A 16,930-nucleotide genomic window follows, 5' to 3' on the forward strand; every position below is an offset into this window, starting at 1 on the left:
AAAAATGTTGACAGTTTTCTAACTCAGCAAACATTAAAAGTCCAGGGCTGTCGCTATTACAATGATATGATTACATTTTCATTTTTATTATTCCGTGCACATAGTGTCTGACATTTGATTTAAATGCGAAGATAGGAACCACTATCACATCTGTCTGTCAAATAAGAAGCTACAGGAGGCAGCTTAGAGGCTGGAAGGGAGGGGAACAGTCTGCTTCTGTCCAAATACACACACCTCTAAATAGGGCTGGGCGATACGGAGAAAATCAGATATCACGATATTCTTGACCAAATACCTCAATATCGATATTGCAGCGATATTCTAGGGTTGACAATTGGTGCTCTAACAAACTATCTTCACACTTAGATTTAAGATAAACAATCATCAGTGTTGTAGATATGTCTAAGTGGGGAAAAGGCAAATAATAGAACAGCTAGAACAGTCTGGTAAGTTCAGAAAAGTACATCACTTTACTGTAATACAGCACTTCTGTCTTATCACGACATTATGATATCCAAAATCTTAGACAATATCTAGTCTCATATCAAGATATCGATATAATATCGATATATTGCCCAGCCCTACCTCTAAAGCTCACTGATTACCTTTCTGTATTTTTGTTAAATCTGTAATAAATGCCATCTTAAAGGTGCCGTAGGTAGGATTGGGAGAATCCAGGATTTAGCCAAATAAATTGAACATCAACAACTTCTCAGTCCCTCCCCCCCCTTTCTGCTAAAGCCTAAAACTCCTCAGCCTGTCAGCCCCTCCACCCACAAGGGAGAATGAATGCGTGTGCATGAGCAGTAATTGACAGGCAGTTAGACGACCCCCCTGGCCCTGATTGGTGCATCTGAACAGGAAGCGGTGGATTTTTGCAAATCACACTACAGGCTGTAGGTGGTGCCAGAGGAGCTGAATTTATTTTTATTTTTTATTACCTGCTTCATGTAGTTCTACTGGAACATAGGGTCAGTTTCAGCAAATATGACAGAAAGTTAGCTTTATAAGTCTTACCTACTGCACCTTTAAGATATGCTTTTTTTTGGTTCTGTCTTTGGATAACATTTTAACCAGGAAGTAACATATTGTTTATTACAGCAGAGCTGACAACTGCTAAAACTACTGATCGGCTGACACTGATGATTTAGTGTAATCAGCAGACCCAAACGGAATCTGCAGATTATACAGTTCTCAATATGAAAATCTGGAGAATTTAGTAGACAGTTTTTCTGCTTAGGATGAAGATGTGTTAAAGTTTGGAGTTTTTATTTATTTGTTTAAAATCTGCAGAGTTCTGCGTCCACAGATTCCGTGTGGCTCTGGTAACCACTTCTGCACCCGCACACACCACACACACACACACACACACACACACACACACACACACACACACACACACACACACACACACACACACACACACACACACACACACACACACACACACACACACACACACACACACACACACACACACACACACACACACACACAGCAGCTTTATGTCGACATGATAAAGAGACATAGGTTTATTATAAGAGAGAAACGCATGGGGAAGATAAACCGGTCAAATATCCATCGTCCATATGTCAGGTCTTCAATTTATGATTTATTTCTGAAACCTGGATTACTTGTGAGCTTTAGAGATTAATGGACGGATGGACTAGTGGATGGAGGAAGAGTAGAGGTCGGTGACGATGACAGCATGGACAGCTTTAGTATACAACTACGGTATGTAGATTAAAGAGTGTGTAAGATAGCATTTTGGCAAATAAATAAAATAAAGAAAAAAATGTACCAACATTATATATATATATATATTAGGGCCGCAACTAACGATTATTTTCATAGTCGATTAATATGTCGATTACTTTCTCGATTAATCGATTAGTTTGGTCTATATACAGAGTTTCCCAAAGCCCAAGATGACGTCCTCAAATGTCTTGTTCTGTCCACGACTCAAAGCTATTCAGTTTACTGTCACAGAGGAGAGAAGAAACTAGAACATGTTCACATTTAAATGGTCCCATGGCATGAACATTTCACTTTATGAGATTTTTTTAACATTAATAGGAGTTCCCCCAGTCTGCCTATGGTCCCCCAGTGGCTAGAAATGGTGATGGGTGTAAACCGAGCCCTGGGTATCCTGCTCTGCCTTTGAGAAAATGAAAGCTCAGATGGGCCGATCTGGAATCTTCTCCTTATGAGGTCATAAGGGGCAAGGTTACCTCCCCTTTCTCTGCTTTCCCCACCCAGAGAATTTGGCCCACCCATGAGAGAGAGAGAGAGAGAGAGAGATATCATGGCTTGCAAACAAGCAAAGTGCCAGTTGGTCAAGGCCACACCCCCACCCTCCACCTTGCCCCCCCTCTCTCCCTCCTCCTCATTAGCATTTAAAGCTACAGACACAGAAATGGCACATCCTATGGAAAGCTCATTGTGGGACTGGCTCTAGTGGCTGTAATTCTGCACCAAGGCTGAATTTCGGGAAAGAGAATTCAGATACAGTATTAGGGGACCACTAAGGTCTATATAAAAGAGACTTCAGATACAGTATTAGGGACCACTAAGGTCTATATAAAAGAGACTTCAGATACAGTATTAGGGACCACTAAGGTCTATATAAAAGAGACTTCAGATACAGTATTAGGGACCACTAAGGTCTATATAAAAGAGACTTCAGATACAGTATTAGGGGACCACTAAGGTCTATATAAAAGAGACTTCAGATACAGTATTAGGGACCACTAAGGTCTATATAAAAGCATCCAAAGAGCACCATGTCATGGGACCTTTAAAGCTATAGTGCGTAGTTTCTGTCTCCCCCATGAGGAATTCTAAGTAATGACAACAAAATGTTTGGTGCATCCAAATGATACAAGCCTTCCGTGATCGCGCTTCACCCCCCACCCTTCCTCAATGCATTTGCTAGTAGCCAAGGAGGACACGGAGGATTAAAAAAACATGGACTCTTCAGAAAAGGTAGTTATCTTCACTCGAGTTTCTGCGTGTGAAAGTCGCCTGGACGCCACGATCTCCTGAACACAGCCATACTGAGAAATCCAGAGAGAGTTGTGTGGAGCTGATAGTCTTAATTAGCTTTGTAGCAACTCGTTTGGCAACGGCTTGAATGTTAACGGACGTTCAATATTCTAAAAAAGTTACGCACTAAAGCTTTAAGAAGCTGGAATCTGAATTTGCAGAATCTTTGCAGCTCTAACCAACATTTGTCCCCCTCCCCTCCAACCTACTCCCAACCCACCCCACTGATTCGGAGGGTGTTTCCCTATGCAGTGCATGCTGGGATAGGCTTAACAGCAACGCACAGGTATGTAGGATGGATGGATCTGATGGGTGAAAGGATGCATTTTCAAATTTCTCTTCCGCAGAAATACAGTCCTGACCTTGGAGTTACATTTTTTTTAATCTCAAAAGTGTCTTAACTGAGGTCTAGACAGTTAGAGATTTCTCAGCAGGTAACTGGTTCAAACCGCCATGTCTGCTGCAGTCTGATTCTGCCACAGGGTTGTGCCAGGTTCATTTCACATCCCTTCCTGTCCCTCCTGCCTTTCCAGACACATCTTACACATCTACGACCCGGCTCACTGCAGCCGGGATGTCCTCGGCTGAGCGGCATCCTCGCAGCACTCGGCCCACTTCCTGGCCGCCCTCCTGGCGAAGTGCACCTTCCCGCGGGCCTTGGTGACGGCGGCGTACTCGTGGGACTTGAGCTTGGTGTAATAGTCGGAGAACTTGTTGTAGAGGATGGAGATGGGCATGCCGTTGAGGATGACGCCGAAGGAGATGCAGGCGAAGGCGAAGATGCGGCCCAGGTTGGTCTCGGGGAGCATGTCGCCGTAGCCCACGGTGGAAATACTCACCTGAAGGAGGAAAGACACACAGAGGAAGACAGAACATTCTAAATATAAGGACTGGATGAGATGTTGAGGACGTGATCATTTCTCTATATCAAATATATGATCCTATTCTGATTCAGTCAAAGGAAATGCAAAGCATTTGTTACCACAGTTAGCGCGGACAGCAGTCATTCATCTCAAATACGTACGAATTCTGGGATCTGTGTATTATTAATACCGTACTTGCTGTTACCACCAGTGACTCACCAGGAATCACTTGACCCACTAAATGTGTGGCGGTGTCTGCATCTTCAAAGACCCTGCTCTCTGCCTGGATTTTCTTTCGTCAGCAAAGAGCCTTAGGGCCCCACATGGGTGTGTAACCCATATAATCAATAATATAATAAAAATAGAGGGAGGCAGGCGAGTACAGCCCGATCCGGTTGGGGAGAGTTCTAGCCCGACCAGGCTCCTCTCCTTAACCTGTCTCTCTTAATTATGCTGTTATAGTTTTAGACTGCCGGGGGACTTCCTTAGACACACTGAGCTTCTTGGTCCTCTCCCTTTCTATTTGCGTGCACCCATATCCCAGAAATGCTTGTTACTAACCTAAGTCGGAGTCCTTATGTTTTGTTTTTGCCCAGCATACTTCCTTGGATTAGGGCAGCACCAAAATCTGCTGCGTCCTGCTGCATCCTGCTACGCTCTGCGGTGCCCTCCAGTGTCCTGCTACGTCCTGCTGTATCCTGCTACGTCCTGCTAGGCTCTGCTGTGCCACGCTGCATCCTGTAACGCCCTGCAGTGCCCTGCTACGCCATGAACTACTACGACTACTATTTCTAGTCACTGTTCCATTAGCTTTATTGTGACTATTATTGCCGTTGTTCATCACACCCCCAACTGGAACCGTCAGACACCGCCTACCAAGAGCCTGGGTCTTTGTAAATTATTGAGTGTGGTCTAGACCTACTCTATCTGTAAAGTGTCCTGAGATAACTAGTTATGATTTGATACTATAAATAACATTGAATTAATTGTGATCTTATGATGCTAGCCAACATTAGAATCAGTCATATCCCATGTAATTCACCTGGACCAAATAGGTTTCACAAAGGGCCGATATTCATTTAACTAAGTTGGCACGCTTATTCAGTCCAATATCTCAACGTTACCATTCTGAAACGGTCTGGACCTGCAACTGGTCGTACCTCTTCCAAGGGTCTTGGGGTGGCCCAAGGCAGACAAAATAGTCCTGTAACATCATGGAACCATACAGCCTGACCGCTGCCCGGTACGGTGCCTGTCCCCCGTTAGCTGCAGCGGTAAATCTCAATATTAACAGAAAGTAACCTCAAGGCAGAGAGTTCACGTCACAGCTACTTGTCTAAACTGAGTATACCGACTGCTGTATTTTGGAAAACTCCATTGGCTGAAGGTGATGTACACAGAAAGTGTTGGGCGCAGAGAACAGGTAGAAAACAGACAGAAAGCAGTTTAAAGTTTATTAACAGTTTGTTTGACTCACAGCAGCCCACCACCATGCGTGTGGGATGGAGGTGAAGTTGGTGTTGTAAACGTCATGCTCCACAGTGTACACCATGGCTGAAAACACGAAGATGCCCATGGCGATGAAGAGCAGTAAACAGCCCACCTGCACACACAAACACATTTTATTTTGTATAACTGTGAGGCGTCTTAGATTCATTAGTATGTATCCATACGCACAGGTTTTTCAGGCATTTAAACTCTTTCTTCATCGTTCCTCCTATACATTTCATCTAATTCTTACTAGATTTGGTGCCTACTTGAACCAGAGACTGTTTAGAATCGAGAAGCCCCACCTCAGAGTAGTTTCCTGTATCTGTGTCACATGGGTTTCTCTACGGCCACGCCTCTTTATTAGAGTAGCGGCAGGTCCTGAGTGAATTGATTCCAACTGGAGAAGTGAACGTGAACACAGATTATGATCAATTCTTTTGACCCATAGTCACCAAATTAAATATTGGACCCACAAACCTCCCAACATTCTGAACACTAAAATGGCATTTTTAAAAAAAAATTTTTTTATAGACGGCCAAATCAGGAGAGAATTAACTTGTCGAGATCTGTTTCTGTCTCAGGACTGAACTCTCGCGAGATCTGGCAACACAAATACACTAACATCAACTAACTTTAGCAAACGCCCTGACAAAATTAATTTTCGTAAGGCTAAATATGTCTTTTAGCTGTGTAAATACTAATGTTAGTGAAAAAAAGTATTCATAAATTATGCAAATATAACTTTTCTTCCATCCACAAGACGTTCACTACACTTTCAGACGAGGCCAGGAAGACAGGAAGTGTGTACCGTTTCTTTCATTTCACAGAGTGTAGTCTATATGCACGACGTTCCACTTCTGGGATCGCTCCGGTGCCGCTGGAGATCCCGCCGGATGTCCCTCTTTGATGTCACGCTTTGTGTTGTAATTTTAAACTCCGGTGGATTTCTGAGGACTATGGTTAACTGCTCCTCACATCTCTGCAGGGGAAATCCAGACAGCTAGCTAGACTATCTGTCCGATCTGAGTTCTGTTGCACGACTAAAACTACTTTCAAACAAGTTCCTTCCCGAGGCTATTTTGCATAGGCACCGTGGCTCCGTCCGGCGCTAAGCACCACCCAAGACGATTGTGATTGGTTTGAAGAAATGCCAATAAACCAGAGCACGTCTTTCTTCTATCCAGGAATGTTGTGTGGACTAGGCATGGGCCGGTAAGAGATTCTGACGGTACAATAACCTTAGGCGAAAATATCAGTATTGCGGTATTGCAGTTACAGCTTTAAAATGTATTATTTTGAAATGTCTGGGTAAAAAAACAACTACTTTTTCCCCAATTGAACACAATATATTTTATTTTAAAACACACTGCACAGTGGCAGGCAGAGGGATTTCTAAACTGCACTTTCTGTCCTTGAAGACAAAAACAGCTAATATCACGGTAAGAACATAAGAACGGTGTCACGGAAAATTGTAGTGGGTTTGAAACCGTGACTTTTATATATATCACGGTATACCTTCAAATCGGTAACCGGCCCATGCCAAGTGTGGACTAGCCAGACCTTCCCCAGCTGCGCTGTGGAGGAAGGTCTGGCAATGCGAAACTACGCAGCGTGTAATGCGCAATCTTTAGTTATAGAAAATCTTTGCTTGAACCCAAGTATGAAAAAGTAATCCCTCTGTTCTCAGCTGTAGTTACAGTCAGATCTAGAGCTGTAATCGGGCCTTAAAAGTTTGGCCCGACAAGGCCCGAGCCCGACAGAATTCGGCCGAGCCCGACAAGTACATTTTGATTAACAGCTTTTTAAAAGCCCGAACCCGTTTACAGCCCGACATTATTGCACATTACAAATGTGCGCACGCACACAGCTCTTTTGCCTTTTGTAAAGAATGAGTCATTTATAAATTTTTTAACATCACGTATTCATGACTAACGTAGGCTATAGGCCACTTGGAAGTTGGAACAAAGAAATAAAATAAGTCCTCCAGAGGCCAGCCTCCGTTTCACCTCCTCAGCATCCACTTCCACGCTAATCGGAACGCATCACCTGACTGCTCATTTACCGCGCAACCCGGAGCGCAAGCCCGAGCCCAGTCCGAGCCCAGTCCGAGGCCGTGTAAAATGATAGAAATTAAGACCGGCAAAGATCTTCAGCTCTAGTCAGACCTGCTGGTAGCACTGTCTCAGTGTGAAGCCGAACGCTCTGAGGCCTGTCGAGTGGCGAGCCAGCTTCAAGATCCTGAAGATTCGCATCAGACGCATGATCCTCAGGACCTGACCCACCTACAGAGAAGACAAAAAAAAAAAACACAGAAGAAAAACCAATGGATATGGGTGAGACCAAATCTATCCAATCATCTCATGCTAACCTCTCCCATCAGCCCCCCTCGTACCTTCCCGACACGCGCCACGGTCTCAATGTCCCCCGAGTGGAGGTGCATGTCCTGGTCCTCGAAGCACTCCAGCACCATCTGCAGGTAGTGCGGCAGGATGGCCACCAGGTCGACGGTGTTCAGCATGCTGCGTCCAAAACACTTGAGGTCGGGGGTGGACACCAGGCGCAGCAGGTACTCCAGGGTGAAGAAGGTGATGCAGAACGACTCCACGTACTCGCCGTAGAATCTGCCGCTGAGCTGGCCCGACGCCGTCTGGAAAAAAAAAATAATAGGAATTATAAAAAAAAAAAAAGTGGACTGCTGGATGAACTACTTGCTTTCTTGTACTGTTTATTTTCTTTGACATTTATGGTATGATTAGTGAGATGTCCTTAACTGTTTATGGAATATAATATTTTAACTGGGACTTTCTATGATGCCTGTTTATGTTGTATTCTTCTCTCTCTTTTTTTTTATATTTTATGTTTTTACACATTTGCTTTGGATTTCTTTGTTATATCAAATGCAAATTAATCTATGAATATAGAAGACATTCTAAACATAAAAATAAATCCTGTGTAAGTTTGCTTGCATTTAATGCCGTACTGCTCCGATCGCATTTGCTCTCTTACCCTGTGATGTGGAAATTCTAATACAATCTAAAATAAGGCTTCGGTCAACAAAGTCTTTTAAGAACTTATTCTTTGCGCAAAGCAGGTTCCGTTCATCAGGAGAGTCCGAGAGAAATGTAGCAGCATCCTTATGTAGTTTCTACAAGGCTGTGTGAGGGTGAGATCTGGTCGAAACCAGTTCTGAAATTTGTGAGAGAGACTCAAGCAATAACACTTAAAAACAAGTCAGTCAGATATGCAATTTTCTATCACACCTGCACACCCGCACACCTACACTCACACCCCCACACCCACCCACACACACCTACACCCACACACCTTGTACTGCATCTCCTCCACGGTGTTGAGCGTCATGGCGACCAGCGAGACCAGCACGAACATGGAGGAGGCGACGCCCATCAGCTTAGCGGTGACCGAGGAGAAGGGCTTCTCCATCAGGTTCCAGATCATCTTTCGGGCCGTCCCGAAGGCCAAGCCATCAAATAACACCTCGTTCTCCTCCATCTCCAGCTGGTGTCATCCAGGGGGCAGAAATACATCCCAGTCACACAATAGAAACAGAAGAAACATTATTGTTCATGGCAACAACAAAAAATTACATTTTAAAAAGTGGACAACTATGGAAATGAAAGGATTGTTTTTTTTTTTTTTCTAAAATATGTAACTTTTATTCAGGATAAAACACAAAAACAAAACAGAATACTTTTTAAGTGTAAAATGATACAGTAGTCTATGTAAAAAATAAAAAGTTTACATAGTCTATGTAAAAGTATGTATTTAAGCAATGAATGAGAGTTAAAGGTTTATGAAAAATTCTCATTTTAAATGAAGACAGCGCAAAACAAACTACAACCAATTGAATTCATTGCTCGTAGGAAACTGTTGGGTCTTTGTAAATTATAGAGTGTGGTCTAGACCTACTGTGTGTCCTGAGAGAACTACTGGTGTGATTTAACACTATAAATAAAATTTTATTGAACTGAATAGAAGCAAAAACTAAATGTCAAGAACACAACGGGGAAGAAGTTGGTACAACAAACAGAGTGTGAGTGGCGTCAGAGTGGGACCTCTGTGACGGAAACATCTGTCTAAATCTGTGCCAAGAAAAAGCTTATTCTGTGCTCTCCATCTGTTAAGACGGCGACGCGGCGCAGTGATTTATAATGTAGGTCAGCCAGCAGATTACTAACTTAATCAAGGTACAAAAACAAAAACATAAACTGCTGAACCACTGAGGCTAGAAGGGGGTGACTTCTTGATATCCTATTTGCAGCATGTATAAAGATATAGAGCCTGGAGGGGGAGAGTAAGCTAATAATTAGTGTGTACAAAACACCAATTCATTACATAGTTCAAGTTGCGCTTCTTTGGATTGTCTGCGGTAACTGGGACACTGATTTTATGTTTTTATTTTAAAATTTAAATTTTTCAATGACCGCACTACACTAATAATTTCCATTCACATTCATTGTTTTGGGGTGGAGGCAGGACTCTCAAAACCTGAATAAATAAAACCAAAACTATATGCATTGATAGGTGACACTAGAGGTAAGTGACAAAAATAGATTTTTTTTTAATCTTTTAAATAAACATGATTAATGCAGGAGGAGCTTACTTTGACTATTATCATTTTCTCTGATGGTGTTATACTTTCAGCCAGTGGTTCTCAACCTTTTCGAATCGCGACCCCCCCACAGAATAATAAGGTTATTGTGGAATCTATACCAGTCTGCAGGATTTCTTTTCACCCAAGGACTCCACCCACTGTTTAGCACTCCTTTAAGTTGAGTGGAGGAATCGTCTGGCCATCAGTGGGAATGAAAACCTGCAGACTGTTGGCCCTCCATTGCACATGGTTGGTCACCCTTGCTCTATTGTAGTTTCATATCTATGGTTTAGCATCATGATCACTGATAAAAAGCAGTGAGCAGATTGTTGACTGTAACTAATGCTGAGTTTAAGATGTCACTATCTGATAATGTCACAAACTTTATTGCTTCACGAAAAAGGCTCTCCACCCAGGAGACGGCCATTCACCAGAACACCACGTGAGTTTTTGCTGACAAATGTCGACATGTCAACAAATGGAACCAGGCTATCTTCTGCAAGTCTCCAGAGGTACAGGCTCCTCTACGTCCCCTTACAAAACAATGGGAAGACGCACACTGCCGACCCACCTCTGCTATCAGCTGCTTCTGTATTTTCAGTTGCTCGTTCAGCTCGTCCTGCCGCTCTTCAAAGGAGATGCGGCAGCAGCGTTGGCTGTTTTTGATTCTGACGCCCCAGTAGTTAATCTCCTCCAGGAAGCTGTGAGGACACAGCTCGTCTTTAATGCACAACACTCCAGTTCTGATGGAGAGGACAGAGATAGGAGGAAGGGGTCTGGAATTATTTCAAGAAGTCATATAAAGAAGAGCGAATCTCATTTCTTCTTTCATTTTGCAAAGTATGTTGTATGTATGTAACCTGTAGAAGTTGAATATGTTATGGAAGACTTTAGGGTCCCGGTCGAAGAAGAACTCGTTGCTCTGGACGATGTAGTCGTCGCACAGATCCAACTTCCTCCTGTGGTCTGTGTACGTGGCCAACTGGCCGATCCTTGTCTTCGGATACCTGGCAGCTAACCTGTAGGGCAAGTGGTACACCTGGGGAAGAGGAAAACAGAAGACAAGAAAGTTAAATATAAGGTAAACCAAAAAATTTAACCATTTTGAGAATGAACACACTAGGAGGCTTTTAAAATGTTTATCGATGTGTAAAGCATTTGCGACCAAGACAAATGTCTCTATGGGGGACAATGAAGTATATGGAATTTGTATCCAGCATGGTGCACTGGGGGTCCGGGCCTGTCCACTAAGTCAACTGTGCCCGCCCTGGACCATAGACTGTAGAAAATATGGATGTAGTCTCTGTGACGTCACCCAGAGGTTTCTGAAGAGCAAAAAAATTAAGCACAAAGTGGGCGGGTCCCGTGGCTCGAGCTGTCACCATCTTCAGTGCTTGACGGGGGGCTAATCCAAAAATGGGCAAAGAGTTTAACTTCGCTATAGACACCAAAATCGTTTTTTGCACTAGGCTGTAAACATGTAATTCTGCTGTAAAGTTGGGCATTTTAACAAGGGTTTCTATGGCGATTGATTCCCTTTTGGAGCCAGCATCAAGTGGCCAATCGAACTGCAGTTTTTCGGCACTTCTGCATCGGATTCACTTTTTGGCACTAGAGGTTGCCCCCTGCCCTGGACCAGCCACCGTCCCCGAACTAACTAAATGTAATTGGTATCACACACACACACACACACACACACACACACACACACACAGTGTTGCCAATGTGCCGACTATCTCACTAGACTTTGCGACTTTTCAGAACCTTTTTTTGTGACTTGCTAATGGTGATCCCAGTCAGCTGCTGCGGTTCCTCTGGCAGCAGCACACCCTGTCTCCCTCCATCTCCTCTCTCGCCGTGTGCGTGACAGGCAGGAGTGAGTTACTACGGTAACGGGCAACGGTGTCGCTAGGTCATTTTGTCAGGCCTTACGTGCTGAGTGCATAAAAAGCGGCAAACCAAATGCCTTGCCCACAGTTTTGTGTCTGCCGCCGGGTCTGTTCGTATCCATAGATCGTTTTGTATCGTGTGGAACAGCAGCTATAAAAGCAGAAATTAAAACTGCAGCTGTAACACACATTGCCAGCAGGTGGCACAAAAATAAAAAATGACAGGAGCTATTTCTTTCTTTGCCTGTAGAAGGCAACATCAACATCTGTACTGGAAATTCTAGAGCCTGTTAAATGCACACGAGTGAGTTTGTGTGCGAGTTGCAATAAATGTAGTCTCGCTTTGCCAGACCTTCCTCCACAGCGTTGCGGAGGAAGGTCTGGCTAGTCCACACAGCATTCCGGGATGGGAGAAAAACGTGCTCTGGTTTATTGGTATTTCTATAAACCAATCACAATAGTCATGGCCGGCGCTAAGCACCAGACGGAGCCACGGTGCCGCTGCAAAATAGCCTCGGGAAGGAACTTGTTGCGTTGTTTTAGTCGTGCAACAGAAAACTCTGATTGGACAGACAGTCTAGCTAGCTGTCTGGATTTACCCTGCAGAGATCTGAGGAGCAGCTAACCATAGTCCTCAGAAATCCAGAGTTTAGAACGCCGACACAAAGAAAGTGGAAGGTAACGGACATCCGGCCCGAAAAGAGTGAAATCCAGCAGAATTTCTGTCGGCACCGGAGCAATCTCGGAAGTGGAACGTCGTGGATACAGACTACAATAAAAGGTGGTGTCAGTCTGGTTTTCAACATATGTAATTAAGCAGTATGTTCATGGTAGAAGATGAGTAAAGTTACCGTTCCTCCAACGTTGATGTTGAGAGTAAAGTGTTTGGTTGGAGAGAGCAGCAGGTGGGAAGGAGACCCCGGGAGTCGATCTTCCTCCTCCTCGATTTCATACTCCGCATAAATATCATAGATGTCTCTGCTCAGATCCTTCAATAATAACACAAAAAAACGTTAAGTTGATGATGCATTGAGCATTTTTAAGGTGAGCTATTATGCTAATTCAGGTTCATACTTGTATTTTGTGTTTCTACTAGAACATGTTTACATGCTTTAATATTCAAAAAAAAATGTTCTTCCTAATATTTCCCATGGCTGCTGCACCTGTATCACCCTCTGTCTGAGATGCTCTGTTGGATACCCCCCTCCACCCCAGTCTGCTCTGACTGATTGTCTCCTTAAATTAGTCTGTTAATCAGAAAATGTGAAGGTGAATTTGCTGCTTTTCTCTGTTTAATAGCATTGTGGATTGAATATCTTTGGGCTATAAATGAAAAGAAATCAAGCTTGGGCTCTGCAACATTAATCAATAATGAAAATATTTGGAATTAGCAGTACTACAAATATTCTACTTTCTTACCAATGAACAGTAAAACTGTGTTGACTTTGAAACAGAGTTCTGTGATTCATCTAGTCACACGTCAATAACAATAAAATAGTCTTCCGTTTTGAACATTTTGCTTAGAGGATTTACCACGTAAATGTATTCAAGTTTAACTTGACAGAGGGACGTGATTTTTTCCTCTCGCATCAGAAAACAAAATCCTGTCTAGTGAAGAGCAGAGGAATTTAGAGAAAGACTGGAACATATGAAAAGAAACAACATACAACTATGAGTAAATAAAGTGTCTGACCTGCATGGAGTTCCATGGCTTGACAAAGGTGTTCGTAAAGTCCAGATAGTCGGCCGGTTCTTGGACGGCTTCGGTCCAGCTGCCGATCTTGTAGCTGGGGAACAAACTCCTGCTGCGGGCTCTGAGGTGGGTCAGCATGGTCCGCGTATGGTATGCGTATATGAACCGAAAATCAATTAACCTGCAAATAGAGACATGCTGGCAGCTCCAACACCACCTAAATCTCAGCAACACACTGGAACAGCTGGAATCTCTCTCTCTCTCTCTCTCTCTCTCTCTCTCTCTCTCTCTGTAGAAAGTGACTCTCGTCCTCTAATGCAGCTGGCTGAGATGATCTGGGTGCTTAAAGTTTTAAATACCGTTATCCTCTTTCCATTTCATTCATCCTTTGATCTCTCCCTTTCTCTCTCTCTCTCCTCCCACTTAACTCCAACATATAACTTTACCAATCTGGTTACTTGGTTACGGACTGGACAACATAGTTTGCAAGCAATGTCTAATATATCAAAATTATTTTTAATAATTTATTTTTCCTGCATCAGATCCCAGACAGGTCATGAAATAAAGGAACATTACTAAGAGTCTACAGCCATGGTAGTGAGTCTGCGAGGCTGTACTGGCAGAATGGGCCTTTGAGCTAAATGCTAATGTCAGCATGCTAACATGCTGATCCGTAACAGGTAATGTTTATTATGGTCCCCGTTTAGTTGAGTGTGTTAGCATTCCAACATTTGCTTTTAAAAAAAAAAAAAAAAAAAAAGCATGTTTGTGCGACATTAATTGGTGAAATTGGGATTAGTCCACTTTGTCCTGAATATCTGCGTGTGCGCTCCCATTTTAGTTTTGGTTATTCAACGTTGGAACTTCTTTGGTTTAGTGCCACTGGAAAGGTCCTAAAAGACATCCTATGTTGTATACCATGCTGCTCTTTTATTATTATTATTATTATTATTATTATTATTATTATTTCTATTTTAATGCATGATTATCTCACGCAGTATTTGTGATTGCGGTCATGTGTGTATTTTTTTCTTTCTTTATGTTCTAAAAACCTAATAAAATGTTGATTTAAAAAAATAAATAAATACTGGAAAGGTTCATCCTCTCAAATACCTATACACTACACTATAATACAATAATACTATATTAAAAAAACACAAATGAAAGGGCCCCTGGTTAGCTCACCTGGTAGAGCGGGCGCCCATATACATACGTTTACTCTTCGACGCAGCGGCCGCAGGTTCGACTCCGACCAGCGGCCCTTTGCTGCAGGTCATTCTCTCCCCTTTCAAGTCTAAGCTGTCCTATCCAAATAAAGGCCTACAAAGGCCCAAAAAATAATCTCTAAAAAAAAAAAAAGAAATTTGAATGGTAATATAGAGGAAGACTGACAGCTCTAATATAAAAGTGTATATACACACACACACACTTTTTTTATACACACATGCATGTGCATACACATACGTACAGTGGGGCAAAAAAGTATTTAGTCAGCCACCAATTGTGCAAGTTCTCCCACTTAAAAAGATGAGAGAGGCCTGTAATATTAATCATAGGTACACTTCAACTATGAGAGACAAAATGAGAAAAAAAAAAAATCCAGAAAATCACATTGTAGGATTTTTAATGAATTAATTGGTAAATTCCTCGGTAAAATAAGCATTTGGTCACCTACAAACAAGCAAGATTTCTGGCTCTCACAGACCTGTAACTTCTTCTGTAAGAGGCTCCTCTGTCCTCCACTTGTTATCCGGATTAATGGCACCGGTTTGAACTTATCAGTATAAAAGACACCTGTCCACCACCTCAAACAGTCACACTCCAAACTCCACTATGGCCAAGACCAAAGAGCTGTCAAAGGACACCAGAAACAAAATTGCAGACCTGCACCAGGCTGGGAAGACTGAATCTGCAATAGGTAAGCAGCTTGGTGTGAAGAAATCAACTGTGGGAGCAATTATTAGAAAATGGAAGACATAGAAGACCACTGATAATCTCCCTTAATCTGGGGCTCCACGCAAGATCTCACCCCGTGGGGTCAAAATGATCGCAAGAACGGTGAGCAAAAATCCCAGAACCACACGGGGGGGGACCTAGTGAATGACCTGCAGAGAGCTGGGACCAAAGTAACAAAGGCTACCATCAGTAACACACCACGCCGCCAGGGACTTAAATCCTGCAGTGCCAGACGTGTCCCCCTGCTTAAGCCAGTACATGTCCAGGCCCGTCGGAAGTTTGCTAGAGAGCATTTGGATGATCCAGAAGAGGATTGGGAGAATGTGATATGGTCAGATGAAACCAAAATAGAACTTTTTGGTAAAAACTCAACTCGTTGTGTTTGGAGGAGAAAGAATTCTGAGTTGCATCCAAAGAACACCATACCTACTGTGAAGCATGGGGGTGGAAACATCATGCTTTGGGGCTGTTTTTCTGCAAAGGGACCAGGACGACTGATCCGTGTAAAGGAAAGAATGAATGGGGCCATGTATCGTGAGATTTTGAGTGAAAACCTCCTTCCATCAGCAAGGGCATTGAAGATGAAACGTGGCTGGGTCTTTCAGCATGACAATGATCCCAAACACACCACCCGGTCAACGAAGGAGTGGCTTCGTAAGAAGCATTTCAAGGTCCTGGAGTGGCCTAGCCAGTCTCCAGATCTCAACCCCATAGAAAATCTTTGGAGGGAGTTGAAAGTCCGGTTTCTTACCCGCGACAGACCCCCCAAAACATCACTGCTCTAGAGGAGATCTGCATGGAGGAATGGGCCAAAATACCAGCAACAGTGTGTGAAAACCTTGTGAAGACTTACGGAAAACGTTTGACCTCTGTCATTGCCAACAAAGGGTATATAACAAAGTATTGAGATGAACTTTTGTCATTGACCAAATACTTATTTTCCACCATAATTTGCAAATAAATTCATTAAAAGTGAAATGTGATTTTCTGGATTTTTTTTCTCATTTTGTCTCTCATAGTTGAAGTGTACCTATGATGAAAATTACAATGGGGAAATGCAGAACAAATGGTGCTGGAATATTATGTTATTAATGTAACAGGTTGCTTATATATCCGAAGTAGGTTACATGTTTAAATTACGTTTTTAACACTATTAAATATAATAATTAACTGAACGGTGGCTGCTTGGTGTTACAGGGTTATTGAACAGATCTTGATCCTGACACTAGTGACGGCCTGCGGGGAGAAACCGTTCCTGTGTCTGAGTGTTCTGTGGCATCTACCTTCAGGGGAGAAGCTGAAACAGGTTGTGTCCAGGGTGGGATGGGTCTGAAGAAGTGTAGGTCCTGCCTGTTTCCTGACTCTGGAGGGGTATAAGTCC

General features: G+C 43.0%; 1 protein-coding gene across 1 annotated transcript; it reads right to left on the bottom strand.

The window, feature by feature from the left end:
- Positions 1-3,408: 3,408 nt before the first annotated feature.
- Positions 3,409-16,930, bottom strand: kcnv2a (potassium channel, subfamily V, member 2a). Its single transcript, XM_039779919.1, has 10 exons — positions 16,833-16,930; positions 13,594-13,774; positions 12,752-12,889; positions 10,872-11,050; positions 10,583-10,754; positions 8,724-8,915; positions 7,792-8,046; positions 7,565-7,681; positions 5,386-5,511; positions 3,409-3,884 (listed from the first exon to the last, which is right to left on the bottom strand). The coding sequence occupies exons 2-10, from the start codon at positions 13,729-13,731 to the stop codon at positions 3,606-3,608; spliced, it is 1,596 nt and encodes a 531-aa protein (XP_039635853.1). The 5' UTR covers positions 13,732-13,774; positions 16,833-16,930; the 3' UTR covers positions 3,409-3,605.

Source organism: Perca fluviatilis, chromosome 17 (genome assembly GCF_010015445.1).
Source record: "Perca fluviatilis chromosome 17, GENO_Pfluv_1.0, whole genome shotgun sequence".
NCBI lineage: Eukaryota > Metazoa > Chordata > Actinopteri > Perciformes > Percidae > Perca > Perca fluviatilis.